At 45.2% G+C, this 23,196-nt stretch overlaps 2 protein-coding genes across 8 annotated transcripts in view; both read left to right on the top strand.

Moving 5' to 3' along the window:
* lyst (lysosomal trafficking regulator) overlaps nt 1-11,085 on the top strand; it is a 52,848-nt gene extending 41,763 nt beyond the window's left edge. For all 6 annotated transcript variants that reach the window (XM_047334852.1, XM_047334849.1, XM_047334850.1 and 3 more), the window contains 25 exons: nt 75-266; nt 394-605; nt 704-913; nt 1,253-1,429; nt 1,602-1,678; nt 1,793-1,981; nt 2,700-2,845; nt 2,930-3,026; nt 3,163-3,224; nt 3,430-3,485; nt 3,587-3,739; nt 4,652-4,896; nt 5,221-5,287; nt 5,376-5,532; nt 5,986-6,126; nt 6,213-6,430; nt 6,524-6,754; nt 6,871-7,060; nt 7,161-7,297; nt 7,421-7,519; nt 7,940-8,079; nt 8,211-8,308; nt 8,397-8,553; nt 8,636-8,707; nt 8,807-11,085. In XM_047334852.1, the coding sequence (XP_047190808.1) occupies nt 75-266; nt 394-605; nt 704-913; nt 1,253-1,429; nt 1,602-1,678; nt 1,793-1,981; nt 2,700-2,845; nt 2,930-3,026; nt 3,163-3,224; nt 3,430-3,485; nt 3,587-3,739; nt 4,652-4,896; nt 5,221-5,287; nt 5,376-5,532; nt 5,986-6,126; nt 6,213-6,430; nt 6,524-6,754; nt 6,871-7,060; nt 7,161-7,297; nt 7,421-7,519; nt 7,940-8,079; nt 8,211-8,308; nt 8,397-8,553; nt 8,636-8,707; nt 8,807-8,945 (3,662 nt within the window). In that variant the 3' untranslated portion in view covers nt 8,946-11,085. The remainder of the gene's footprint in view (nt 1-74; nt 267-393; nt 606-703; nt 914-1,252; nt 1,430-1,601; nt 1,679-1,792; nt 1,982-2,699; nt 2,846-2,929; nt 3,027-3,162; nt 3,225-3,429; nt 3,486-3,586; nt 3,740-4,651; nt 4,897-5,220; nt 5,288-5,375; nt 5,533-5,985; nt 6,127-6,212; nt 6,431-6,523; nt 6,755-6,870; nt 7,061-7,160; nt 7,298-7,420; nt 7,520-7,939; nt 8,080-8,210; nt 8,309-8,396; nt 8,554-8,635; nt 8,708-8,806) is intronic.
* Nucleotides 11,086-11,591: 506 nt separating this feature from the next.
* LOC118284195 (guanine nucleotide-binding protein G(I)/G(S)/G(O) subunit gamma-4) lies at nt 11,592-21,969 on the top strand. 2 transcript variants are annotated; one of them, XM_047335337.1, is made up of 4 exons: nt 11,914-12,669; nt 13,246-13,351; nt 15,655-15,792; nt 19,900-21,969. In XM_047335337.1, exons 1-4 carry the CDS (start codon nt 12,602-12,604, stop codon nt 20,026-20,028), a joined length of 441 nt encoding a protein of 146 aa, XP_047191293.1. In that variant the 5' UTR covers nt 11,914-12,601; the 3' UTR covers nt 20,029-21,969. The 2 variants fall into 2 exon arrangements, with proteins under 2 accessions (XP_035462821.1, XP_047191293.1); XM_035606928.2 differs by lacking the exons at nt 11,914-12,669; nt 15,655-15,792 and adding an exon at nt 11,592-11,888.
* The last annotated feature ends 1,227 nt before the right edge of the window (nt 21,970-23,196 follow it).

A 23,196-nucleotide genomic window follows, 5' to 3' on the forward strand; every position in this document is an offset into this window, starting at 1 on the left:
GACAAATGGTGTCTCGTCATGAGCGCCCAGTTTATGTCCTGACGTCTGAGCTCATACCAATACTGTTCTTGTAGGCCGTCGCCGGTTCTCTCTGGCCCAGACAGACTCGCTCCTGATGCGGATGCGTTCTGTAGCCAGCGATGAGCTCAACCAGATGATGCAGAGGAGGATGAGCCAGGAAAACCCCATTCGTGCCAGCGAGACCGAGTTTGTCCAACGGCTGCAGAGGCTTGTGGTTCTTGCGGTCAACAGACTCATTTACCATGGTGAAATACTCGCCCTTCTCCCACTTGTCTAGTCTTATTGTCTTCATGTTCTCTTTCACCTAACAAGGGGCGTAAATCCAACCTGCTGTCTAATCCTAGTTCTGCTTGAATGTGTCTCTCATTTCAGATGTGAGTCAGGACTTGTTTGACCTGCTGAATATTCCAGACTCCCCAGACCAACAGCTTTACACACCAGATCTAGGTGATCAGCCACATGATGAGAGTGGCTCTGCCTCTGTCCCACACTCTCCTACTCCCTTCACCCTGCCGCCTGCCAGCAAGAAGAGCTTTCAGAAAGACGTACTGCAACTCATGATGGACGGGATCAAGATTAGCCTGGTAGGACAAACCCCAACAACCAGCTTTTTCAAATGTAAAGAGATAATTCGATTTTGCCGTATTGTGAGACCCTTATGTCGATGGTCTTGATCTCACAGGGCAGCACGGGTCGGGGAGGAGCGCCACATCAGCAGTGGCGAAGGATCCTGTGGTCGTGTCGGGACACTTTTCGGGTCCAAATCGGCCGCCTGCTGGTGCACACGCTCAGCCCTTCACTACCCCTGTCCGACAGGAAGGAGACTCTAGATTTTGTGTTTGATCCCAGACATTTGGACATCCTCAAGGAGAGTCTCAGCCCGGGTCTAGAGGTGAGTGTGAAGGATATACGCAATGAAAATCCGTATATGTGGCCATACGCAACCAACAAGTATTATACCCCCAAATTTCTATAATTCTTCCCTTTTTTGAGGGGAAAGTGTGAGTGAGTGTACTTTGTATTAGCTTTATTTGACTACGGACACATTTTCAGGCCTTGGTTCTAAACCAACAGACAAATCTTTTCATGCTCCTTATCCTCTCAGGCTTTACTGAAGGCCAGCTGGCTGTGTAATGCTCGTCTCCTGTCCATCACTGTGTTACTCACTTCAGTAACGAATGAATTCAATCTGTGCTTTTCTTTTACTCTCCCCCTGCTCTACTTCACTCAGCATGGGCCGAAGTTGTCGCTGTATCTGTATGAGATGCTGCATGACCACAAGGACAGCCTCACCAAAGACGAGCAGAATGCCGTGGGCGTATTCATGACCTCGCTCAAGCTTTGTGGCCATCGCTGCATCCCACCCAACGCTCCACACAAACAAGACTTGCTCAGGGCTATAAAAGAAGTAAGTCCTACAAAGGCGGGCATTGTTAAGGGATGGAAAAACAACCTCTTAGCTTCTCTTTTAATAAAACATGAAAATGCCAACTATTGTGCATGTGGTGTTAAGCACAACCTGTCAGCTGATCTTCTTAGCCGAAAAATACAGTAAAATAAGTCCTTCTTTATTCGCACAGGAAAAAATAAAGTATGAAACTGAAGAGAAAACAAGCAAAGTGGCGTGGGAAAAGAAAATGGCCAACACTCAGAGGAAGTGAGTCTGGGCTTATTCTTTTTTCTCTGGTGTAAAGTTTTGAGAAATAGTGGTTAGAATCATGTGGTTTGTTCCACTCTATTATGAACTCTATTCTTTCTTCTTCGTCTGCAGTCTGATCCAGAGGCTTGATGGAAAGTCCAAGGACATTTCCAAGATTGCAGCTGATATCACGCAGAATGTGTCTCTGAGACAAGGCATGGAGAGGAAGAAAGTCATCCAGCACATCAGGGGACTCTATAAGACGGACCTCAGCGCCAGCCGCCACTGGCAGGAGCTGGTGCAGCAACTCACGCATGACCGGTGGGCATGGAAATCTATTTCTCACATTGGCTAACGCAAAATATCGGAGAGTGCAATAATGAAATTGCTACTGTAATGATGATAATTATTCTCCACTTAAGTTCTGGTAATTTTCTCATTTAAAAAAAAATACTGTGGATAATGACATTTTAATGTGAACCAGTTTGGCTGTAGTTTGTTTAAATAAATAGACTGGAATAAAATAAAACAATATTCTCTTAGACACGCAGAGCACCAAAAACCTGTCGAGGAAGTGTTGATCTAAACTTTTACATATCCAGCAATTCGGGGAATCTACAGCCACGATAGCAGCTATGTTAACCTGCGCTAACACACAGCTTACAGCTGAAGGCTAAAGTCGTCATATTAACACGCTCACAATTACCAAAACTAAAATGCTGATTTTTATCACCATTTTAGTTTAGCATGTTACTTACCTGCAGGCGGCAATAGAGGAAATGTTGGTACTGTTTTCATGGCAGATCATCCAACACTTGTATATAGATAGAAAACATAGATATATAGATGTAGATATACTTATGGATATGTGAATATGAATTGAAGTTGATAACTGACTGACATTGCTATGCATAGAGCCATGTTCATTTTCCTTTTTTGACAATTTAACTGCTAAACTACACTTAGATTAAATATGTTTAATCTGAAAGTTATTGTGAGTAGACGAAGACATTGAGACAGCTGTGATGGTTTATTTCAGGGCGGTTTGGTACGACCAAACATCCTATCCAACATCCTGGCAGCTTGACCCCACTGAAGGGCCGAACCGGGAGCGACGGCGCCTGCAGAGATGCTACCTCACCATCCCCAACAAATACCTGCTCAAAGACAGACGCAAGTCTGAAGGTTATTATGTAATTTTTTGCAAAACTCTGTATCTTACAAATTGTGTGTTTATCTCCATTAATTTGACCTTCATGTCTTCTGCAGACACGATGAAGCCACCTCTGTCCTTCCTGTTTGAGGATAAGACTCACTCCTCCTTTTCCTCCACTGTCAAAGACAAAGCCACCAGCGAGCCCATCAGGTATAACTTTCTTCCTCTCTACTGCCTGTCTCAAAGCCTTAAGTAAACATCATATCCATCGCAGGGAGACAGGATGATCTATGTTTTATTCAGATGGTGATTTTCTTGTATGAGAAATGTATTTTTTTGTCCTTAGGTTCACCAGACGGTGCATCAGCGTCGCCCCCTCCAGAGAGACAGCAGGGGAGCTACTTCTGGGTAAGTAACTGACCGCCGCTCACAGCTGCTCCGTGCATAATATACTCGGCCGGTCACAAAGAGCAATGTGCTCTCTCTGAGGCACTAGGGAATATTTCTCTGCCCTCACACACACACAAGTGTCTGTTAGTTATTCAGTGGGGGAAGCTTTTGTTTGTCTTGTTCTTGAGAACTCACCTCTCAATCACTTTGCGCTGTCTCACAGGAAAGTCTGGGATGTACTTTGTGGAGGACAATGCTGCTGATGCTCACGACAGCCAGGTAGGGTCAAACTTCACTGTCCAGGCTTTTTTTCCACCCTGTTGCGTTTACGTGTGTGTGCCTGACAACTCAACACCGGTTGTGCTTATGTGTTTGGACAGAGCCTTCATGGGGAGACTGAGGCACCTTCTTTCTCGTGGACGTATGAGGAGATCAAGGAGGTGCACAAGCGGTGGTGGCAACTGAGAGACAACGCTGTTGAGATATTCCTCACCAACGGCAGGACCCTGCTGTTAGCCTTCGACACCACCAAGGTGAGGAAAGAACACAAGTCACGATAATAAAAGTAAAAGGAACCAGGTTTTTAGGGTAGGGTTGGTTATTTAAGAAGGAAATCCTGAAATTAATGCTAACATTGTTTGCTACGAGAATTCAGTAGTTGTCATTTTATTATCGCAAAATAACTGATTGCGCTTATCATCCACAACAAGGAGAAAAATTAAATCCCTGTTTCATATTAAAATGGAGCCACACAGGATAGACTGTGATAAAAATGACAAGATTAAGGAGCCCACTGATGCTCAAAGAAAAATATGTATGAACAGACAGCTTGAAAAATTGTTGATACGCCCTTTTTATAATTCTGCCCCTGACGCCTGAAGAGCTGTGTGGTATTCTGTGCCAGGAATCATTTATGATAATAAAGTACCATCGCACTCTGTGAGAAAAAGAAAAGTCAATATCCATCGCTGTCCCCTTCTCTGATATTTCCATCTACATGTGTGTTTATTTCAGGCTTAGACTAATATATCTTGGTTTTTGGTACGAACATTAATGTTCCCTCAGTATGAATTTCTAGACTGACTGACTTCTAGAGCCATCATGGGGCCAAAATTATATATTTTTCCCAATAGTTTGTTTATAACAAAAGACTTGCAGTTGAACGCGATCATGTTAATGACACATCTGCTTCATTAGCATACATTTTTGGACCTTTTGTGCATTAATGATCTTTTTTCTTGGTTTGGTTTTAGATGAATGAAATGAAAATCCGAGATAAATTTAGTTATTTTATTTGGATTATCAGCTTCCTTAAGGCACCAGGCTAGTTGTTTTAAGTGCTACGGGATACTGAGACAAATCCGAATCTGATTACATCACATTTTTTTCAGTCCTGACACTAGCGTTGGAAATAATCTCTTGGTTTGTCTGTGCTCTCGCCTCAGTTCCGCGATGACGTCTACCACAACATCCTGACCTCCGATCTGCCCAACCTGCTGGAGCACGGGAACATCACGGCACTCACGCAGCTGTGGGGCTCGGGACAGATCTCCAACTTCGAGTACCTCACACACCTGAACAAGCACGCTGGGCGCTCCTTCAACGACCTCATGCAGTACCCCGTGTTCCCCTTCATCCTGCGAGATTACACCAGCGAGACACTCGACCTGCAGGACCCTAACATCTACAGGTCAGTGCTGCATAGTAACTCTGTTATATATATATATATGAATTATATGAAAGGCATTCAAGGTTATCCCATGTTATAAGACTACTCATAAAGAGTAGTCTTACCTGCCAGTCCCCCCTCAGTCATGGTGGCAAACATAACTCAGACAGGTGTGTGAGTGAAATAACACGTTGGGTTGAAAAAGTGATTTTATCTTCTTGGGCAGGTCATAATCTACCACCATGTGAGGGAAACTGAATTACAACAGGAGACCTGTTGTCATTTGTTGCTGTAGAAAATGTAGTCCGTTAACTCTAACTTTGTTTCCACTTTGCTGTTATTCAGGAATTTGAACAAACCCATCGCAGTCCAGTCAAAAGAAAAAGAGGATCGTTACGTGGACAATTACAGGGTAAGGTTCCATGGTTCCTTCTGAAAAGAAAAAGGTGTACCGGATGATTCAGGGAAAAAAACATTTGACACGTATGCCCATTGTGCAGTACCTGGAGGAGGAGTACAAGAAGGGCATAGGTGAGGATGACCCCATGCCCCCCGTCCTGCCTTACCATTATGGCTCACACTACTCCAACAGCGGCACCGTTCTGCACTTCCTGGTCCGAATGCCCCCGTTCACCAAGATGTTCCTTGCGTACCAGGGTGAGTCGCACAATAATGTTTGCTAAAAGTCAGGGAAGGAAAACTTAAACTTGTGGGGGTAAAACAAACCAAGCTGTGGCTCATAAACAGCAGATGATTATCATACAGTTTGAAAAAAGTTGTGTTGTCTGTCTGCGTTGAACTGACAGCTCCCTCATAGTTGATGCTGAGGCTTTTAGTGCCTCGATACAGGAAGTGAGCAGCATGCTGCGTCACGCGTGCCATTAAAGATTACTTCACCTCAATACTTTCCTCTGATCAACCCCTCACTGTTCCCCCTCCGTATGTGTTAATTATTTTTTCCATTCATGCGCCTCAGTGCTCTGATCCTCCGAGGCGTCTTTTTGTGTGATTCTGAATTTATTCAGCGAGCGTGGTGTCTGTGGTCATGAAAGGGGATCTTTTCAATCAGGGAGTTGAATCTGTAATTAGATTGTCTTTGGCCTCAATCAGACCAGAGCTTTGATATCCCGGACCGGACGTTTCACTCCATGAACACCACGTGGCGACTGTCCTCCTACGAGTCCATGACTGATGTGAAAGAGCTCATCCCAGAGTTTTTCTACCTCCCAGAATTCCTGGTGAACAGAGAGGGTAATTATTTTTGAACCTTTATACCTACCTTTTATTCCCTCATACATTTTTGTTTTCATTGAATTAACGTTTGTCGGCCCGCACAGGTTTTGATTTTGGGGTTCGTCAGAATGGCGAGAGGGTGAATCACGTGAATTTGCCGCCCTGGGCTCGCAACGACCCGCGTCTCTTCATCCTGATCCACCGACAGGCGCTCGAGTCTGAGCAGGTCTCCCAGACGCTCTGCCAGTGGATCGACCTGGTGTTCGGGCTCAAGCAGAAAGGCAAAGCGGCTGTCCACGCCATCAATGTCTTCCACCCCGCTGTAAGAAGCAGCTCAGTGCCACGTTTGCTTAGAATTATCAGGAAAATATTGGAGTTGCATTTGCTTACATCAATTTCATATCACCTTTCACAGACATATTTTGGCATGGACGTTTCGGCTGTAGAAGACCCAGTGCAGCGACGGGCCCTGGAGACGATGATCAAGACATACGGACAGACGCCCAGGCAGCTCTTCAACGCCTCTCATACCAGCAGAGCCAGCACCAAGCTGATGATGGAGGGGGAGCTGCCAGCCGCCATGGGACTCCTGGTTCAGCTGGCCTTCAGAGAAACCAGGGAACAGACCAAGGAAATAGTGTGCCCGGTAATCTACTGTAGTGATAGTGGTCGACAGCCTCGCTGTGCACTGAGGAACGTGTGACTTCACCCATGAAATAATCTGCTGCTCACCTGGAAATATCCTCTTCCTTCCCCCCACAGAGCCCACTGCCATGGATCAGAGGTCTGAAGTGGGGCGAGTACGTGGGCTCGCCCTCGGCTCCGGACCCGGTGGTGTGCTTCAGCCAGCCGCACGGGGAGAGGTTCGGATCCCTGCTGGCTCTGCCGACACGAGCCATCTGTGGCCTGTCCCGCAAGTTCTGCCTCATGATGATTTACAGCAAGGAGCAAGGTAGGAGGCCCACCGCTCTGCCACAGGCCAGAGTGGATGTACAGGATGTCTGGCACAACGTCCTGCTGACTCCATTAATTCTGCGTTTTCTCCCCTGAAGGTGTTCGGAGCATGCACAGCACAGACATCCAGTGGTCAGCCATCTTGAGCTGGGGCTACGGGGACAACATATTGAGGCTGAAGAGCAAACAGAGCGAACCACCTATCAACTTCATTCAGTGTTCACAACTTCACCAGGTAAGCAGCTCGGAAAGATCCAGGTCCTCCGATTGGTGAAGATTAACCAATAAGCTTTCGAGCTTGTTCCTCCTGTCAAATCATCTCTCCTTCTCTTTCTCCCTCTCCCTCTCTCTGCTCCAGGTGACCAGCTGTGCCTGGGTGCCCGATGGCTGCCAGCTATTTACAGGTAGCAAGTGTGGAGTCATCACCGCCTACAGCAACCGCTTTACCAGCACCACGGTGAGTTTCCATGGCGACATCTCCCTCTAACCTTCCGCCTCCACATCAACACCCAATCCACCCACCCGCCACCCATCATACCCCTCTACCACCACCTCTTTAGACAGCTCCACTGTGCTCAAAACGCTCGGCTTCATTAGTCACATCACAGTTGCCCTTGAAACCTATTTCCACTGAGCCCATGAGTGGGATTAGGGGTCCAGGAGTTCAGGCATATCAGAGAGGCTTTCAGACTTTCATTGGTCCGCACCAACACGCAGCTAAATTTCCTGTTTCTGTTGATTTGTGCTGCTCAGAAAATCCAACTGGACATTGATTAATTCATTTTTTTTTTTAGGAAAAGGTGAAACCACGAAACTTGCTGACAATGAGTCACGTGTGTGTATGGTCTCTAATATATGTCTGGATGTCTTTCTATAGCCATCAGAGATGGAAGTGGAGTCTCAGGTTCACCTGTACGGACACACAGGGGAAGTCACCGGGCTGTTTGTCTGCAAACCCTACAGCATCCTCATCAGTGTCAGCAGAGATGGCACCTGTATCCTCTGGGACCTCAACAGGTCAGTGAATGTGTGAAATGTGAAAAATAAAAGGAAATTCTTTAATCATATCTTTTGTGTGCGAAATGAGAAATGTAACGTAAAGAAATGTGTGGGGTTAATTTGCCCAAATACTCTTTCTGTTCCTCCAGGCTCTGTTATGTACAAAGCCTCACGGGTCACAAGAGCCCGGTGACGGCGGTGTCTGCCAGCGAGACGACGGGCGACATAGCGACAGTTTGTGACTCGGGTGAGGAACGTCCCGCTCCGTAACCACCGTGTTTAATGTATCTCATCTCCAGATTATCGAAGCGTGACTCGTGTTTCTTTGTGTTCAGTGGGCGGAGGCAGCGACCTGCGTCTGTGGACGGTGAATGGCGATCTGATTGGTCACGTCCACTGCAGAGAGATCATCTGCTCCGTGGCCTTCTCCAACCAGCCGGAGGGCGTGTCTGTCAACGTCATCGCCGGCGGCCTTGAGAACGGTGTCGTAAGGTGAGCGGAAATTTTACAAAAATTTGGGTTGCGTGCTTCTTTTCTGCTCAACCCACTGAGTTACCTTTTCTTCTGTGTTCAGGTTGTGGAGCACCTGGGATTTGAAACCAGTGAGAGAGATCACCTTCCCCAAGTCAAGCAAACCCATCATCAGGTATCATGATCCCCACGGTTGTGAATCTCCGTCACTGTAAATATTTAGATTCTATTTGTAATGCTGACGATGACGTCCTCTCTCCCATGTGCGCTCCAGCCTGACGTACTCGTGTGACGGCCACCACCTCTACACAGCCAACAGCGAGGGTACGGTGATGTCGTGGTGTCGGCGGGACCAGCAGCGCATGAAGCTGCCCATGTTCTACTCCTTCCTGAGCAGCTACGCTGCAGGCTGATGGTGTGTCGGTCGTGTGCCACTGTCCGGTTCTCAGCAAGAAGTGCGCTGTCCTTCTCTTCCTCCTGCTCCTCTTCCTCCTCCTCCTCGGGGGAGGACATGTCAGCATGGCCTCAACCTCCCTGATCCCTCCTTGACTTTTAACTAAAGCCATCCCCAGCTGAGCGAACTCCACTCCCAGCACCAAGAAATGATTATATAAAATATTATTATATGTATATAGATATATATTTATAAACCTACCGAAGTGGAATGATGTGGGGAATGAATATTTGGCTGAGGCTGCAACAGACACTTTACTCAAAATGTATTTCTGAGAGTGTTTGGTTTGTTACATCTTTTGTTTCCTGCCGTTGAGTTTTTGTGTTATGTTCATTTTAGAATTATTCTTATTCTTCTCTTCTTTTTTTTTTTGTTGCTGATATCCTGGTAAGCTGCTATCTTCAGACCCAAAGTGTGAAAGACCCCCGTCTCTCATTTCGCCACCGCTCCGAGCTCCCGCTGTCTGCCGTCTGACAGATTGCTGCCGGAGCCCGGCGAGCGTGTCCTACTGACGCTGCAGCAGTTTTCGGAGGGAGGGGGGGAGGGAGGGAGTCTGTCCTCGCGTCATTCTGTCCCCGGGAGACGGCCCGCTCTGTGGGAGTGAGACGCCGCTCCGATGGGCTGTCCGCTCCACTCAAAGTCTGAGCTCTAGTGTCACGACCCTGCATCACTTTGTATCTGAGCTCAGTGGGGAGGATGGTTGAGGCGGGGCAGGGGGGCTTGAGATGAGTTCTACCTTGTATTGGATGGTGTGTCCTACTTTTGCATGCTGGGATGATGCTGACCATGACTGTGTGACTTCAGCCGTCACAATACTCCTTTATTAATGCCCGTCTTGACTGAACTGTCATTTTGCATTGAGAGATGTTGATATTCATTCAGTTATTTACTAGAATCATCGTCGAGGCTCATCTTTCCTCCTTTCCTTCCCTTGTGCTCTACTGTCGGCTGCTCAAGTGCACTAAAAAAAACCTTTCACTACGTCACGGAGCTCGCTGACATTCTGAGAGAGCAGTTAACAAACAGCATTGGCTGCCTACTGCTGGAGAAGAAGCAGAGAGGAACATCCTGAGTGTCCCCTCATCATCAGGTGGAGGTTAGCGTTTCTCACTGATGAGGTTTACAGCTGATCTTAAGAATCTTAAACACTACACTGATCCATCTGGGAACCAGTCGACCAAATGTTTCCATTCCTTATCACACCTGCGCGTCAATGCAGCTATTCTATACATTCCCACTCAGCACTTTTTTTTCTTTAATCATCTACCATTCAATTCATTGATCTGTGGTCTTAATATGAACTTAGCTTTGATAAAAATCCACTAATAATAAATCGAATCCAGAAAGCAATACCAGACTCAAACATCACAGGAGGAGAAACCAGGGGTTTGTTCCAACAGCTGTGAAACGCATTGTTTTTGCCTTTGTTGTGGCTGCAGTGACCCTTCTGTCAGGAAATCATGTCTTATGTGTCACTTTTTTTTGTCTGACTTGTTTCGGAGAAAGGGAATATTTTCTTATTATGTCATGACGTCACTCCTTTTGTGTTGTTGTCCTGGTGTTTTTTTTCCCCCCCTCCATTCTCCGCTCACCTGAACTTTTGCTGTGTGCAATGTCCGACTGTTCTAGACAAGATGTTACTTCGTTTCGTCTTTCATGCTCGCATGTGTACATAACGTCCTTGAAAATTTAAGTGTTTGCTTATGTGAAACCACATAATTTTTTTTTTTCTTTAAACATCCATGTGTTTGATTGTATGATGTTTTTGTTTTTGTTTTTCAGAAACTGGTAAAAGTCAGAGAGGAAAACCCCATAGTGGTCAATATTGTGCTTTCTGTCACAGAAGGAAATATTTTTCAGTTGATAACTTAAACTATGCATAATTTAAGATCACTGTCCTCTAGGTTGCTTAAATTGTGTCGTTGAATTTACCTCTGGGCTGGTGTTGCAGTTTGGCATTGATCTGAGGTTCTGAAAGGTCATATTTAATGTTTTTGTTTGTATATATGTGTATGTGTGCGTGTGTGTATGAACAAACCAAGTGATGAGTATATTATAAATATATAAATATATATATATAAATATTTGAAGGAATATTACTACAGCTTGTCTTCTGCCTCCTTTCCTTTCTTCTGGGTGGATACAGGGGCATTCAGGGGCATCCAAAGCGAGAGGAAACCAAGGCGATGCTGCATAAATGGCTGCATTAAATAGAAGTATAAATAGGAATATTGATCATGAATGGTTGAATCAAGTTTTTTGATCTGGATGCAAATTTTCCCAAAGCGTATTGTTGCTATGGATGAGGCCCATCCCGTTACTAGGGGGGGGGGGGGGACCCGGTGATGTCAAAGCTGATGTAAAAAATGAAATGGGGAAGCCTGCAGATCTCTGGTGCCTTCTACAGCAATAAAGCAAATTAGAAAGAAAGGAGAAAAAAAACCCCAGCAGACATTAATTTGTCGATTGGGCAGCCTCGGTGCGTTTAGGGCCAGCTTGTGCAGCAGAGACGCGCCCCGGGCTTGTTGCCTGCCGCAGCTGCTGGTCCACTGATCGAGTGCTCCCTGCCCCACAGCCTCCATCCGATCGTCACACAGAGGTGTCCCCCCCCCCGCTGCGTGCGTAACGTCTCTCCGAGTCCAGCCGCGGTGGAGCTCGCCGAGACCTCGCGCCGCCGGGATCTCATCGTCCCACACGGAATATACGCACGAGCGCAACCGCCGAGGCGCGATCCACACGCCGGGATTTAACCTCCGCGGGCTCCTCGTCGTCGGATCATTTGACAGATCCTCCGTGGGGCTCCGTTTTCTCCTCCTGCGTGCGTGTGCGTATATGTGTGCGCGTGTGTTGGGTGGAGTCAACCCGGAATTCTCCAAATTGGAAATCCGTTGGCACGTTGCAGGTAGGTCGGCGGCTGCAGCCTGCATCAACCCGCTCGACGTCGAGCGATGCTTCTCTCTTTCTTTTTTATTTTCATTGAATTGTCTCGGCATGTGAAATCATTTCGGGTTTTTTTTGCCATGATGGGATGATGCTTTGCTCCCGACCAGGGCCGCAGCTCGCACGGTGTGTGTGTGTGTGTGTCCACAATTGGATCCCCTTTAGAAACAAGAGTCGCCCGCGTGTTAGGGATCTGCATCAGTAATCAGCGTCTTTGCATTTGGATCCAACGGCCCAGAGGCCGACACAGACCCGGGCACAGACCCGGGCACAGCCGCGGGGAGCCTGGGGATGGAGGGGGACCCTGGACGGAACAGGGCCTGTAGCCTCACAGCCAGGGTGGGAGCGAAATCGATCTGTTAGCTTCAGAGGCTCGAAGGGTGGGATGGGAGGATGAATTCACCGTCTGCATCCCCCCCCCTTAGAATGAAAATCTGCTTCATATGTCTCTATATATTCTGATTCGATGAAAACAAATGAACAAATCGATGCATTAAATAAAAAATAAAAAAAACTCATTTTTTTTGCATGTTGTAAAAGCACATCTGTGGTCAGGTGTCGTTTCTCTCTGCTCCGGGGGGAGTGAGGGGGGTCAAGGGCCCTGAACCCAGAGAGAGATGTAGCCGGATCTGCAGGAATCCGATAAAATACCCTGCACTTGTCAATGATGCACTGATGGCCCTGTTGCAGAGGCAGAAAGTTGATGGAGAGGATGGAGGTGAAGAGTGGACAGATCTGCTCCAGTCAGGTGCTGAGGCAGGGGGGGGGGGGGGGGGGGGGGGGCACGTAGTTTGATTCCCTTTATTTGGCTCCAAGAAGTGAGGCAACACATAAACCGGCACACGTCTGCCGAAGTGTCCCTGAGCAAAGCACTCGAGCCCTGTGGTGAATGAGGCAGCTACACAGAGGTGTGTGTGTGTGTGTGTGTGTGTTTTAATGCTATGTGCCATCTCCCCTAGCCTGTCACTAACAAACAACTTTATTCAGATAAAGAAAAACTAATCATGCATGAAAACTGACTGTGTCCAGCTGCTGCCTTCAGAAGCTCTTTCTCCAGATAGAATGAAAAAAAAAAAAAAAAAAAAAAAAAAAACAGATTCCCGAGACAAAATGGGTTCTTTGAATTTGAACAAAAAAATGATAATAATGATGATAGTAATAAAAGGGTTGGTGGCAGAGAATGGCTGCTGTAATGGGGCAAGAGACGTCGCCCCGGGGGGGCTTCTGTCTTCTGGATTCAATGTGGTGTTCATTGACTCTATGTGCAAACCCCCCCCCCCCCACCCTTCCCCCTTTTGTGCCTTTGTCTGGCGTCACAGAAGCATCATGAAGGACGGTATCGCCAACAACAGCACCGCCAGCATCTCCCATGCCAGGAAAGCTGTGGAGCAGCTGAAGATGGAGGCCTGCATGGACAGAATAAAGGTACAGGGCTTTTTTCAAACACTCACTCCACTTCATACAACCATGATAGATTTCAATTTTTTTCCCCCTCATCAGCTGATGTGATGATTAAACATGAATTGTACATGTTATAAGCTGTCGTTTAGTGCGGGATGGTGGATCTTTTCCGGACAGGGCTCCCCTAGCTGCTGCTTCATTTCTGAAAGGATAATCTCAACTAACCTGCCACTAGTCCACAGTTATGCATTAATTATGCATTATTCACTGGGCGCAGTCAACCACCATCACCATTGTCGCGTATCTGCCCTTCATGGATTACTGTCTCTTTAAAACGGTGCAGATCTATAACAACTCAATGGCCTTCCTTCTTCCTCCTTCTTCTTGTCTTCTTCCTCCAAGTGACATCACTTGACGCCATTTTTTCAGATTTGCATGCCGCTCTCTCTGGAGCCACAAGGCTCATAGACAGTTACATATCTGATACAACCTGCCACAATCGATCATAATGAGCTCCTCTGATTTGTTCCAGAGATGACGTCAAAAAGAATGTTTCTCCGTGTCGTTCAGAGCAGCCTCTTGTGACAGTTCCACCTTGAAAGGACCCCGAGTCGCCACCTCAGTATATCTACCGTGCACAGCTGTGAGACCCCCGTTGTCCCTTTGTTGTAGGGGACAACAGGGCTGGTTGGTTGGTCGGTCGGTCGGTCGGTCGGTCGGTCGGTTGGCTGGTCGGTTGGTCGGTCGGTCGGTCGGTCGGTCGGTCGGTCGGTCGGTCGGTCGGTCGGTCGGTCGGTCGGTCGGTTGGTGTCGGTGATTGTTGACCTCCTCTGACATTGCTTCTCTACCCCTTTGGGTCACCTCGTCCTTCTTCGGCACTTTCTCATGCAGGATTCGTCCTCATTTTGCATCCATGTGTTTGATTTCTGCAAGTCTCCAGCAGACTTGCGAGCTTAAGGTTGCTGGTGCAAATTCTTAGACATGGGGAGGAATATTTATGACATCTTGAATTCTCTCCGTTGAAGCCCTCGCACCCTTAACTCGAGACTTTTATCGTGCAGCTGTACAGGCCTCATGAAATCCTCATTAAATAACACCTGGTTAATGCTTGACTTTTGAGCCCTGTATATTCTATATATATACTGTTAGTGCAAATAGAGCTACTTCCATTCGATAGATGGGGCCATTGGCAGAAGTCATCGCTTTTACTGCCTTTATGTGTTCACCCCAGAAAAAAAAGCCCATTTTCCACTAATGTGTATCTGGAGTGTGAAGGGACGTCTCCCCCCAACAGTTTTCATCAGCGTCTTCTTGTGCAACTTAAAAGGCCGTGTCATCATCTCATCCTTTGTGCTCCTCGTGTGCTCGGGGAGCGATCGCCCCGCAGCCCCGAGGCTGTTCGCTCAGCATCACTGCCGCGGCCTGGGAGCCTGCCATACGCCGTCGTCCCTACTGAGCTCAACAAAGGCTGCTTACAAGAAAATATTGTCTTTAAAAACAAAACAAAAACAAAGTGATTATCCCCACAAGTGGAAATCAGGGTTTGGAAAAATGTTTCTTGAGGAGCCCTGATTTTTAAAGTGTCAATCTCAGAAGAATGCATTTGTCAAGTGCCTTGAGACGATGTGTGTTGTGATTTGGGCGCTATACAAATATAATTGGATTGAATTTAAATTGAATTTGTTTTAACTAATCTATTGGAAAATTATGTTAAACAATGGCGATCGAGCCTATATGTCAATATTTATACATTTGCAGTATTGGGAACTGGCTTTCTGCGGAAAAACTTTCCTGGGAGGAAAAAAATCTGTATTCAGTTGCAAAGAAAATCATTTAATTGGCCAAAAAAACAGAGTTGACTTTTATCATTAAGTAGTAAACATAAATGCGATGTGTCTGTCAGTTAGTGGATCAGTTTGAAATATTGCAGGTAGCAATGGAACCAGGGGGGCAGCCACATTGAGCGGTTAGATGCAGAGCAACATGTAACTTTAACTTTTCAGTTATTTTATTTCAAACATCTACATGTTTTATTTCTGTTCATTACATTTCTGTTTTATTAGTATTGATTATTCCATTAGGGATTGGTAACAACATCTTAAGAATCATTGCCCATATATATATATATGTGTGTGTTTGTACATATTTATATATATCGGCCAAAATGTCTGTATCTGGATTTTTTTTTTTTAATGCCCTCATGATGGTATCGGGCCAAAAAATCATATCGGTCGATCTCTAATTGCCAACAGTCAGACAATCACACAGTCCACTCTTGATACTGAAATGAGGTCTGCCCCAACTTCTTTTTGAATTTGTCGTCTCAGAAATTCAGCATTCGCTTTTTCCAGGTTAGTTGCATCAGAGGTCGTATAGCTATCGTGAACAACAACATACTGTATGGGTCACAAAGCGAGGAGAGAGGCACCAGCGTCGAGCGTGACAAGGCTGTGGTTCAACTGCACGTAAAGTTGCAAACTGTTAATTGCAAGAAAATAAAACGAGAGCGTGCAAAATAAGGTGCTGTCACACCCGTGACAGCGTTCAAGGTGAACCAACTCGTGTCTCGTTCTGCTGAAGGTGGAGGATGCACGAGTGTAAAATGATGTCGTTATCTAAAATGAGCTGAGAAATGTTTAAATCACAGAGTGTCTGAATAGATTGGACTTGTCCGTTTTCGCTGTCACCTCAGCATTTGTTGGGGAAAGAGGCGTCGGGCCTGAATGTGAATGAATCTCAAATGCCACGGTGGATCTTTATCTGGAAGGCTTTCACTCAGTTGGTCTGACCATAATTTAAGTGTTCTGAATAACAGACTTCTGCAGAGTCGTCTGGCTGCCGCATGAGTGGTGCATTTCTGTTCCTGTGTGAAAACCTTTTAGCGCCGACAGATAGACGAGTCGGCGTGAGCGAAATAGTAACAGTTTCAGTCCAGGCTTCGATTTCCCCGCCTCTGTTGTTTTGTCTGCAGTTGTTGGTCGGTGGCAGCTGTTTGTGCTTTATAAGCACCTGACACGTCAGATGAGGAGATCGGAGTAATCCTTCATTAGCAGTAGAACACGGCTGCGAATGAAAGCAGAGGAAGAGGAGCAAAGAGAGACGGTTGGCCACGTCCGGCGATCCCTTAAATTTAATTAAGTGATCCGACGAGGGAAAGTGTGTATCAGTGACGAGAGTGGCCTCTGTGCGGCTGGTGGAGGGATCGCCACGTTCTCATTAATTGCTCAATCAGCCAAAGGAATGTGATCTGTGCTAATTAGAAGGACGCTCCCTCCATCATGGGGCTGCGGTGTAATTACAGTCAGTCTGGGCCTAATGACACACACACTGAGCAGAGACACTTTTCACTTTCGCTCCCGTGGGGCTCCCGTTTTATGCAGAAACCCCGGCTGCCGCCAAGTGGGAAAATGGAATTATTCTTAATTATTGCATTAATGATCGTGTTTATGAGAATAAGTTGTTGTTTACTCGCACTGCAAGAGAAGGCTTTGTTAACGTTTCTGTTTTGTGAGGGCGTGGAGACCAAGATACGTGACTGAAGAGGGTCCAAAACTGTTTATAAAAATGGATGTTCACCGCAGTTAGTGAAGGCAATATGGAAGTGCCCCGCTCCCTTGATTGACCAGCAGGCGGAGACTCCATTGGTTGCAAAAAGAAGTCAGTTTCAAGAGAAGTCTATTAGAAAATGACCTTTTCTTCTCAGTAGAGGAGTTTATGGTCTCAATCTGTAGTTTGAAGTCTTCTTCAATACTTCATGATGTTCATTGTTTGAATTATGGCCCCATTTAGAGTTTGAGGTGTGGATACCACACACACACACACACACACACACACACACACACACACAGTCACAGTGGGTTGCCACTCGGTCTAGAGACAAAAAGTATTTTTTCAAATAAATATGCAGATAATCAGACATTAACATACCTTTAATGTCTTCTGAGTTGCTTTATAACATTATGCCCCTCACGTACTTTGAGTATGCTCAGTAATTCATGTTTTTTTTAAGTTTTTATTCACATTTAGTGGAGAAAATGTCCCCTGTCATTACTGAGTTGTGTAAAGTAATCACTGACTTATCAGCTTTTTATTAGCAACAGGGGAATCACAAAACCACAGGTGGCGTGAAGCTGATATAGATAATAAAGACGCGTTAGCTGGAAGAAGGTGGCTGCAGCACTTTGAGCGGAGAGCCAACGGAATCATGCAGAGAGGTAATGTGCGATAGTCCTGAATTGACATTTAGCTTTTATGGGGGAGGTTCTCTAATAACTTAACACAGGATTTCCATTTTGGTTGTTTCTCATTGAGGACACAGGCTGGACAGACACTTTAGTGCAGCGGGAGAGACACAGTTATGATTTCCTCGTGTTAAGAAGACGTTGCATTTGGACGGGCTGATTCAAGCGCGAGCAGTAAAACAATTGAGTGCAAATTAACAAACGTTGGCATGCTAATATGCTAAACTAGGACGGTGAACATGGCAAATATTATACCTGCGACACATCAGCATTTTCACTGTGAACATGTCAGCATCTCAATGCACTGCTGTGCCAAACAGCCTGTTTCAGACGTGCTGGTGCAGCGGGAGCTCGCCCAGCGGGTCGTAAACATCGTGCTCCGTGTGTGTGTGACCTCTGGAAACGGAGCAGTGACCCCTGCGTCGCAGGTGACGGCCTCAGTGTGAACATGAAGTCTGAGCCGAACCAACCATTTCTGTCTATAAGATTAAAGCCAACTTTAAAACTGTTGCCTTCATTTATACGTGAGAAATGACGGAGGACATGCCCCCTCATTTACAGTCATTAAACATAATCTCAAACGCCGGGTGAGCAGCTGAGGCAGAGATAGTGTGAATAAATCTGAAGGCTAGAAAGATACATCAGCAACAAAAGGTTGCGTATTTTCACATGGAAAAACGACAAACAAGTATTGCCGAGTATTGCCTGAGACACTTAACCTGATCAAGATTTTTCTTCTGTTCCACCCCCCAAATTTTTTTTTTATCCATGACTGAAAATAGTCCCTAAAGAAGCAGTTAAAAAGCGTATTGTGAGCCGCTTTAATAGATTTGTGTCACAGACTTAATAATGACTCAATTATAGTGACTGACTATTGAATGATTGGCTGCAGAAATGTGTTTTGTCTTTTAATGTGATTTGTTCCAATCAAGAAAAATATAGAATAGAACCAGCCACGCCGTTCCTTCCAAATCCATAAATCTCAGCAGCTAATATTAATCCACAACCTTTTAGACAGGATACATTTAGGCTGTAATGACAATACTGTAATAATCCCTGTTTAAGACTAAATACGATATGGCAGCGTGATGGATTTTGTGCGTTGTGCTCTTTAGTGAGAGCAGCAGTGGGTGAGGAGAAGGGGCAGGCAGGAGATCAGATGGTTCTGTCCTGCACGTAGATCCCCGAGCCCTCGCCATCCCTCTGATGCAGCTGCTCCTCTCTCCCCTCCCGTCACCGCCCACTCAGCTCCCGAGTGGAAGCCTGCGTTCACACACGGTCCGACTCCACAGTGAAATGTGACGTCCGTTTGACTTTGAAAAACTGCAATCTGCACGTTTTCACACGGACGCGGGGAGTGCGTTGCTGGTCTAATCCTCTTCGTCCTTTGGCCGGTCAAGGTCCCACCTTGACACTCCGCCAGTCATCCTGATGAGCTGTCTCTTCGTCCTGCAGATGTCACAGGCATCAGAGCGGCCGACATAGGCACGGAGGAATTAGAAACACCGCAAAAAACTCTTCACCGTGCTTCATTCATCCCGCCACATGTTTTTGGCTCTTCGTCATGGCGCTGACCGCCATTGTTTCCAGTTTCCTCATGTAGGCCATAATGTGCCTCGTTCATCATAATAGTATAGGAATTATCATCAAGTAAACAAAACAAGAGAGCCTCAACTTTTTAATAGCTCCTACAAAATACATTATTTACTTTTGAAATGATGAAAAAGAAATGTGCAATAGAAATATAAATGACCATAGAACACACAACAATACAACCAACTTTTGAAAATTCTCTTCACGAAACACAACAATTCATCTAAATGCCTGTCGCTTGGCAATATTAATGGGTCAGACCACACACGGAAATATGTAACCAGCCGTTTGGATGGATTCCCATTAATGCACACATTCTTTTGGTCCCCAAAGCATGAATCGTGATAACGGGGGGATTTCCATAAGTTCTCCAACCCAACCATCATGAGCAGGCGTGTGATCTGGTCCGCACCAAAACGCCTCCCGCTGAATGAGAAGCTCCTTTAAATCTGACTCTCGACAGATACTTAGTTTCATCATGGATTACACTAATACAAGTGATTATTTTTGATATATATTATATTATAGTGGCACTGGCGAAATGACAGAAGATGACGCAAGGGATATGCAACAAAAGTGGCTAGTGACTTTGAACTTTGAAGTCATAAGAAAACCTTATGAAGGCTATGATTTAAAAAAAAAACAAAAAAGGTGTTTCAGATAGAGCTGAAGTTTTCGTTTCGCAGTAAACATCTGATCACCTGAGCGTGCCCTTTTTCCTTTGTCTCAACATTTCAGGTGTCCAAAGCAGCTGCAGACCTGATGGCGTACTGCGACGCCCACATACGCGAGGACCCCCTCATCGTGCCCGTGCCCGCCTCAGAGAACCCTTTCCGGGAGAAGAAGTTCTTCTGCACCATCCTCTGATGACCTGCGAGAGCCGTACAGGTGCCGGCACGGCGTTGCCTGGCTTCTCTGTCTTCACCACACCTGAAGCAACTGGCCACAGGCGTTCAGTTGAGTTTAGCCCGATGGACACTCTGTTGTTGGTCAGCTCTGTCCTCGTGGCTGAAGGTTTTGGGGGAGTCAGCTACCAAACTGGCAACCCTGTGAGCGTGTCATGTCTTGTTAAATAGGTTTGTTATTGCTTTGTTATTAGAGAACAGCCTTGCTCAGTGCTTAATGAGATGAGAGATGTTTTTTTTTTCTTCTTTTATTGTGCTAGATCTTAACAAGCCTCAGGAAACAGAAATTTGCCCAGTGTCTATTTCTTCATGAACAGTTATTCCCTTTCTCTTTTATCTGAATAAAAAGCATTAATCTGTGTATTAAATTGAACATTTGAACACATTAGTAGGAGCACCTACTGTAAGCACCACTGAAGTCTGACACTTCCCTCATTAGTAGTTTCTGTTTCTGTTTGCCTCCGGAGTCACCGACAATTAACCCGCTCGTTTTAGTGCTGCAGCACAGAGACGGAAACCTTATCTCACACTCTAAATTATTTCAGTTTGTGCAAACTGCGCTCGTGATAAGAAGCAGGTGGCGGCACATTGACTCTGCTGCAATAAATAAATAGACCCTCTGCTTATTGAAAGGTGCAGAGCTAATGCCTCGGCAGCGGGATGAGTTCTTCTGGGTTATCACTGTGCAAACAACCCTGAAGTCAAAATATGATTTATGAATCCTGCTGCCTCCTTCCCCAGGCCTGCTCTAATGCATTCTACCTTTACGGCACTGTTTGATTTAATCTTCATACATTTCATCCACATCAAGTCAGAGACACTATGAGTTTAAAACATTTTTACAAGTTGCACGACATCGCGACCGTCTCGTTTGTTCGCTGGGCATGTTTCCTGAGCCTGATTCTTTTTTGCCTGTCCTAGAGTGAATGGCACGGCCTTTGACATTAATGCCAAACCAGAGGCCTGCATGTTTTTCTCTGCTCCTTTTTGACAGCCTCCTCTGTTTCCGAGAGACCGTCAGTCTTCTAGAGTGTACAGTATGTTACAGTGCCAATTTCTGTGAGTGCAGCGTGATCCTCACACTGTGGTCACACCGCCTTTTTTCTGTTCCGTTTGTTATGGACGAGAAAGCACACTGTCGAAACGTTTCCTTTACATGGTAGTGGAATAGCATTTGCTAATTTTTACGATGAACTGTTCTGATGATCGTTATTAATATTGTTATTATCAGTAGTATAATTGAATATTTGTTGCATAGCACTGACAGCCACATGACGTGTAGTGCTACTAAGCTTGTATGATACTTAGGAAAGGAAACATTTATAAATCATGCAATTATTGATGCTATCTGAGTATTTTTTAAGAATAATGGTAAGGGTCGGTTTACATTATATGATCCCTTCGGTGGTTCAGGCTTTTTGCATCATCGTTTCTGTAAAATTAAAAGAAATTTCCTCTTGGTACTTGAATAGACTTTGCATTCGGAATCAAACTCTGATACTGGACTGTCACAACCACAAACTATTGGACTCAAATTGTTTTTAGGATATTTATTATTGCTATTATTTCCTATCTGAAAACCTGAGACTGACCTCAGGACGCTCTCACTGACCTTAAGGATGGTGCCAAATCTGAAACAAGAAATATAACGGCTAGAGATGAATATTGCATGGATTTATTTCTATCTATAACAGAGAGAACTATTATGAAAAGAAATATTGCCTCTTCATTGAATTTCTGGGTGCTACTCTGCACAGAATTATCTCAATGGAGTGCGGATATGTTGACAATGTGCAGCTGTATTCATGAATGGTATTATTGTTTTGGAAAACAATAGCATTTACATAGCAGGCTTTGTAAATCCTTCGACGGATCAAATGAATTAAAGGAAAAGGGCAACCCAGATGTGCCGTGTCTTCAATGTTTCTGCCTCGTGTCTCTCTGACGTTTGTGAGATACAGTGTGTCTGATCGCTCTGATGACACAGAAAGCCGCTGCAAGTCGGCTCTCACAGAGGAACATGGTATTCTGGTGCGTGGTGGAGACCTCCTGTGGCTGAGCTGAACCACAGGCCATCTGGATGCACTGTTCATATGTCCTGCATTTTTTATTTTTTTTAAGATTATGATTCAATTCAGCCACTGCCAGTTTGCCTTCCACAGTGTAGCACGGAAAAAAATAAGCACTTCATCTGCTGACTCTGCAGGTCGCATGAATAATATCCCCGATAATAAATCAGTATTCCATCAACGCCTGAATTTATAGCCTCATCTGTGACGTAACTGAAACTATTTCTCTAACCTTTAGGTCCGGTTTCAAAGTATAGTCATATAAGGCAGCCAAGAGGGTGGTTTGTGATCATACTGTATATAGAGTTCAAATTCAATTCATTAAAAAACAACAACAACAAAATAGTTGGGGCGCTTGTGATGAATAACGTTGATATGACCCCCACTGATTCCTCTGAACCAAACCAAGAGGAGCAGAGTGTAATGAAAGACAATCAGAGTTACAGGGTACGATGTTTTTCTAAAGATTATTTATTATTTACAATTACAGGAACTAAAAAAAACAGGTTTTCTCAAGCATCTTCTTCCAAAACATTTACACTCTTCTAGACCAGTTTTTGTTTTTTTTCTGTATCTTCCCTTTTTTTCTATGCTCCTTTCATAGGTTTGAAGTAGGCGGAGCTCAGGTAGAAAAATTTGATGCATCAAATGTCTGTGCGCCAATCGGGGTTTTGCAACATTTTGGTGAGTTATTTGGTCGTCATGAAGCAGATCACCAGAGTTTGACTGTTAATAGATAATATCCAAGGTTGTTTATTTTTCCTAACTTTAGATTAAATTCTTGGTCATTTGCTCATGACTAATGTAGGTTATAGAAAACTACTTGGGCAGTAAAAACCAAATTTTACTGGATGGTTTTGTAAAGTTTATTTAGCATAAATAGCCCCAAATCACAAATTGACTCCATAGGGGCCTCATCAGATGTTAAACAGAAAGCAGCCTCAAAATGTTTAGAGGTGAAATTTATAGAGAGAAATATGAATTGTATGTACCAAAAACTAAGACTAGAACTTCAGTAAGTAGGACTGAATATTATTTGCTATGTACATGGTTCTCTGGGA

Source organism: Scophthalmus maximus, chromosome 10, assembly GCF_022379125.1.
Source record: "Scophthalmus maximus strain ysfricsl-2021 chromosome 10, ASM2237912v1, whole genome shotgun sequence".
Taxonomy (NCBI): Eukaryota; Metazoa; Chordata; class Actinopteri; order Pleuronectiformes; family Scophthalmidae; genus Scophthalmus; species Scophthalmus maximus.

Excerpts from the sequence above, each read along its gene's own strand:
- LOC118284195 (XM_047335337.1), top strand. The coding sequence starts at position 12,602 with ATGGCCCTGTTGCAGAGGCAGAAAGTTGATGGAGAGGATGGAGGTGAA. Across the intron at positions 12,670-13,245 it reads GAGTGGACAGATCTGCTCCA|AAGCATCATGAAGGACGGTA; the intron begins GTCAGGTGCTGA and ends CTGGCGTCACAG. Across the intron at positions 15,793-19,899 it reads AGGCTGTGGTTCAACTGCAC|GTGTCCAAAGCAGCTGCAGA; the intron begins GTAAAGTTGCAA and ends TCAACATTTCAG.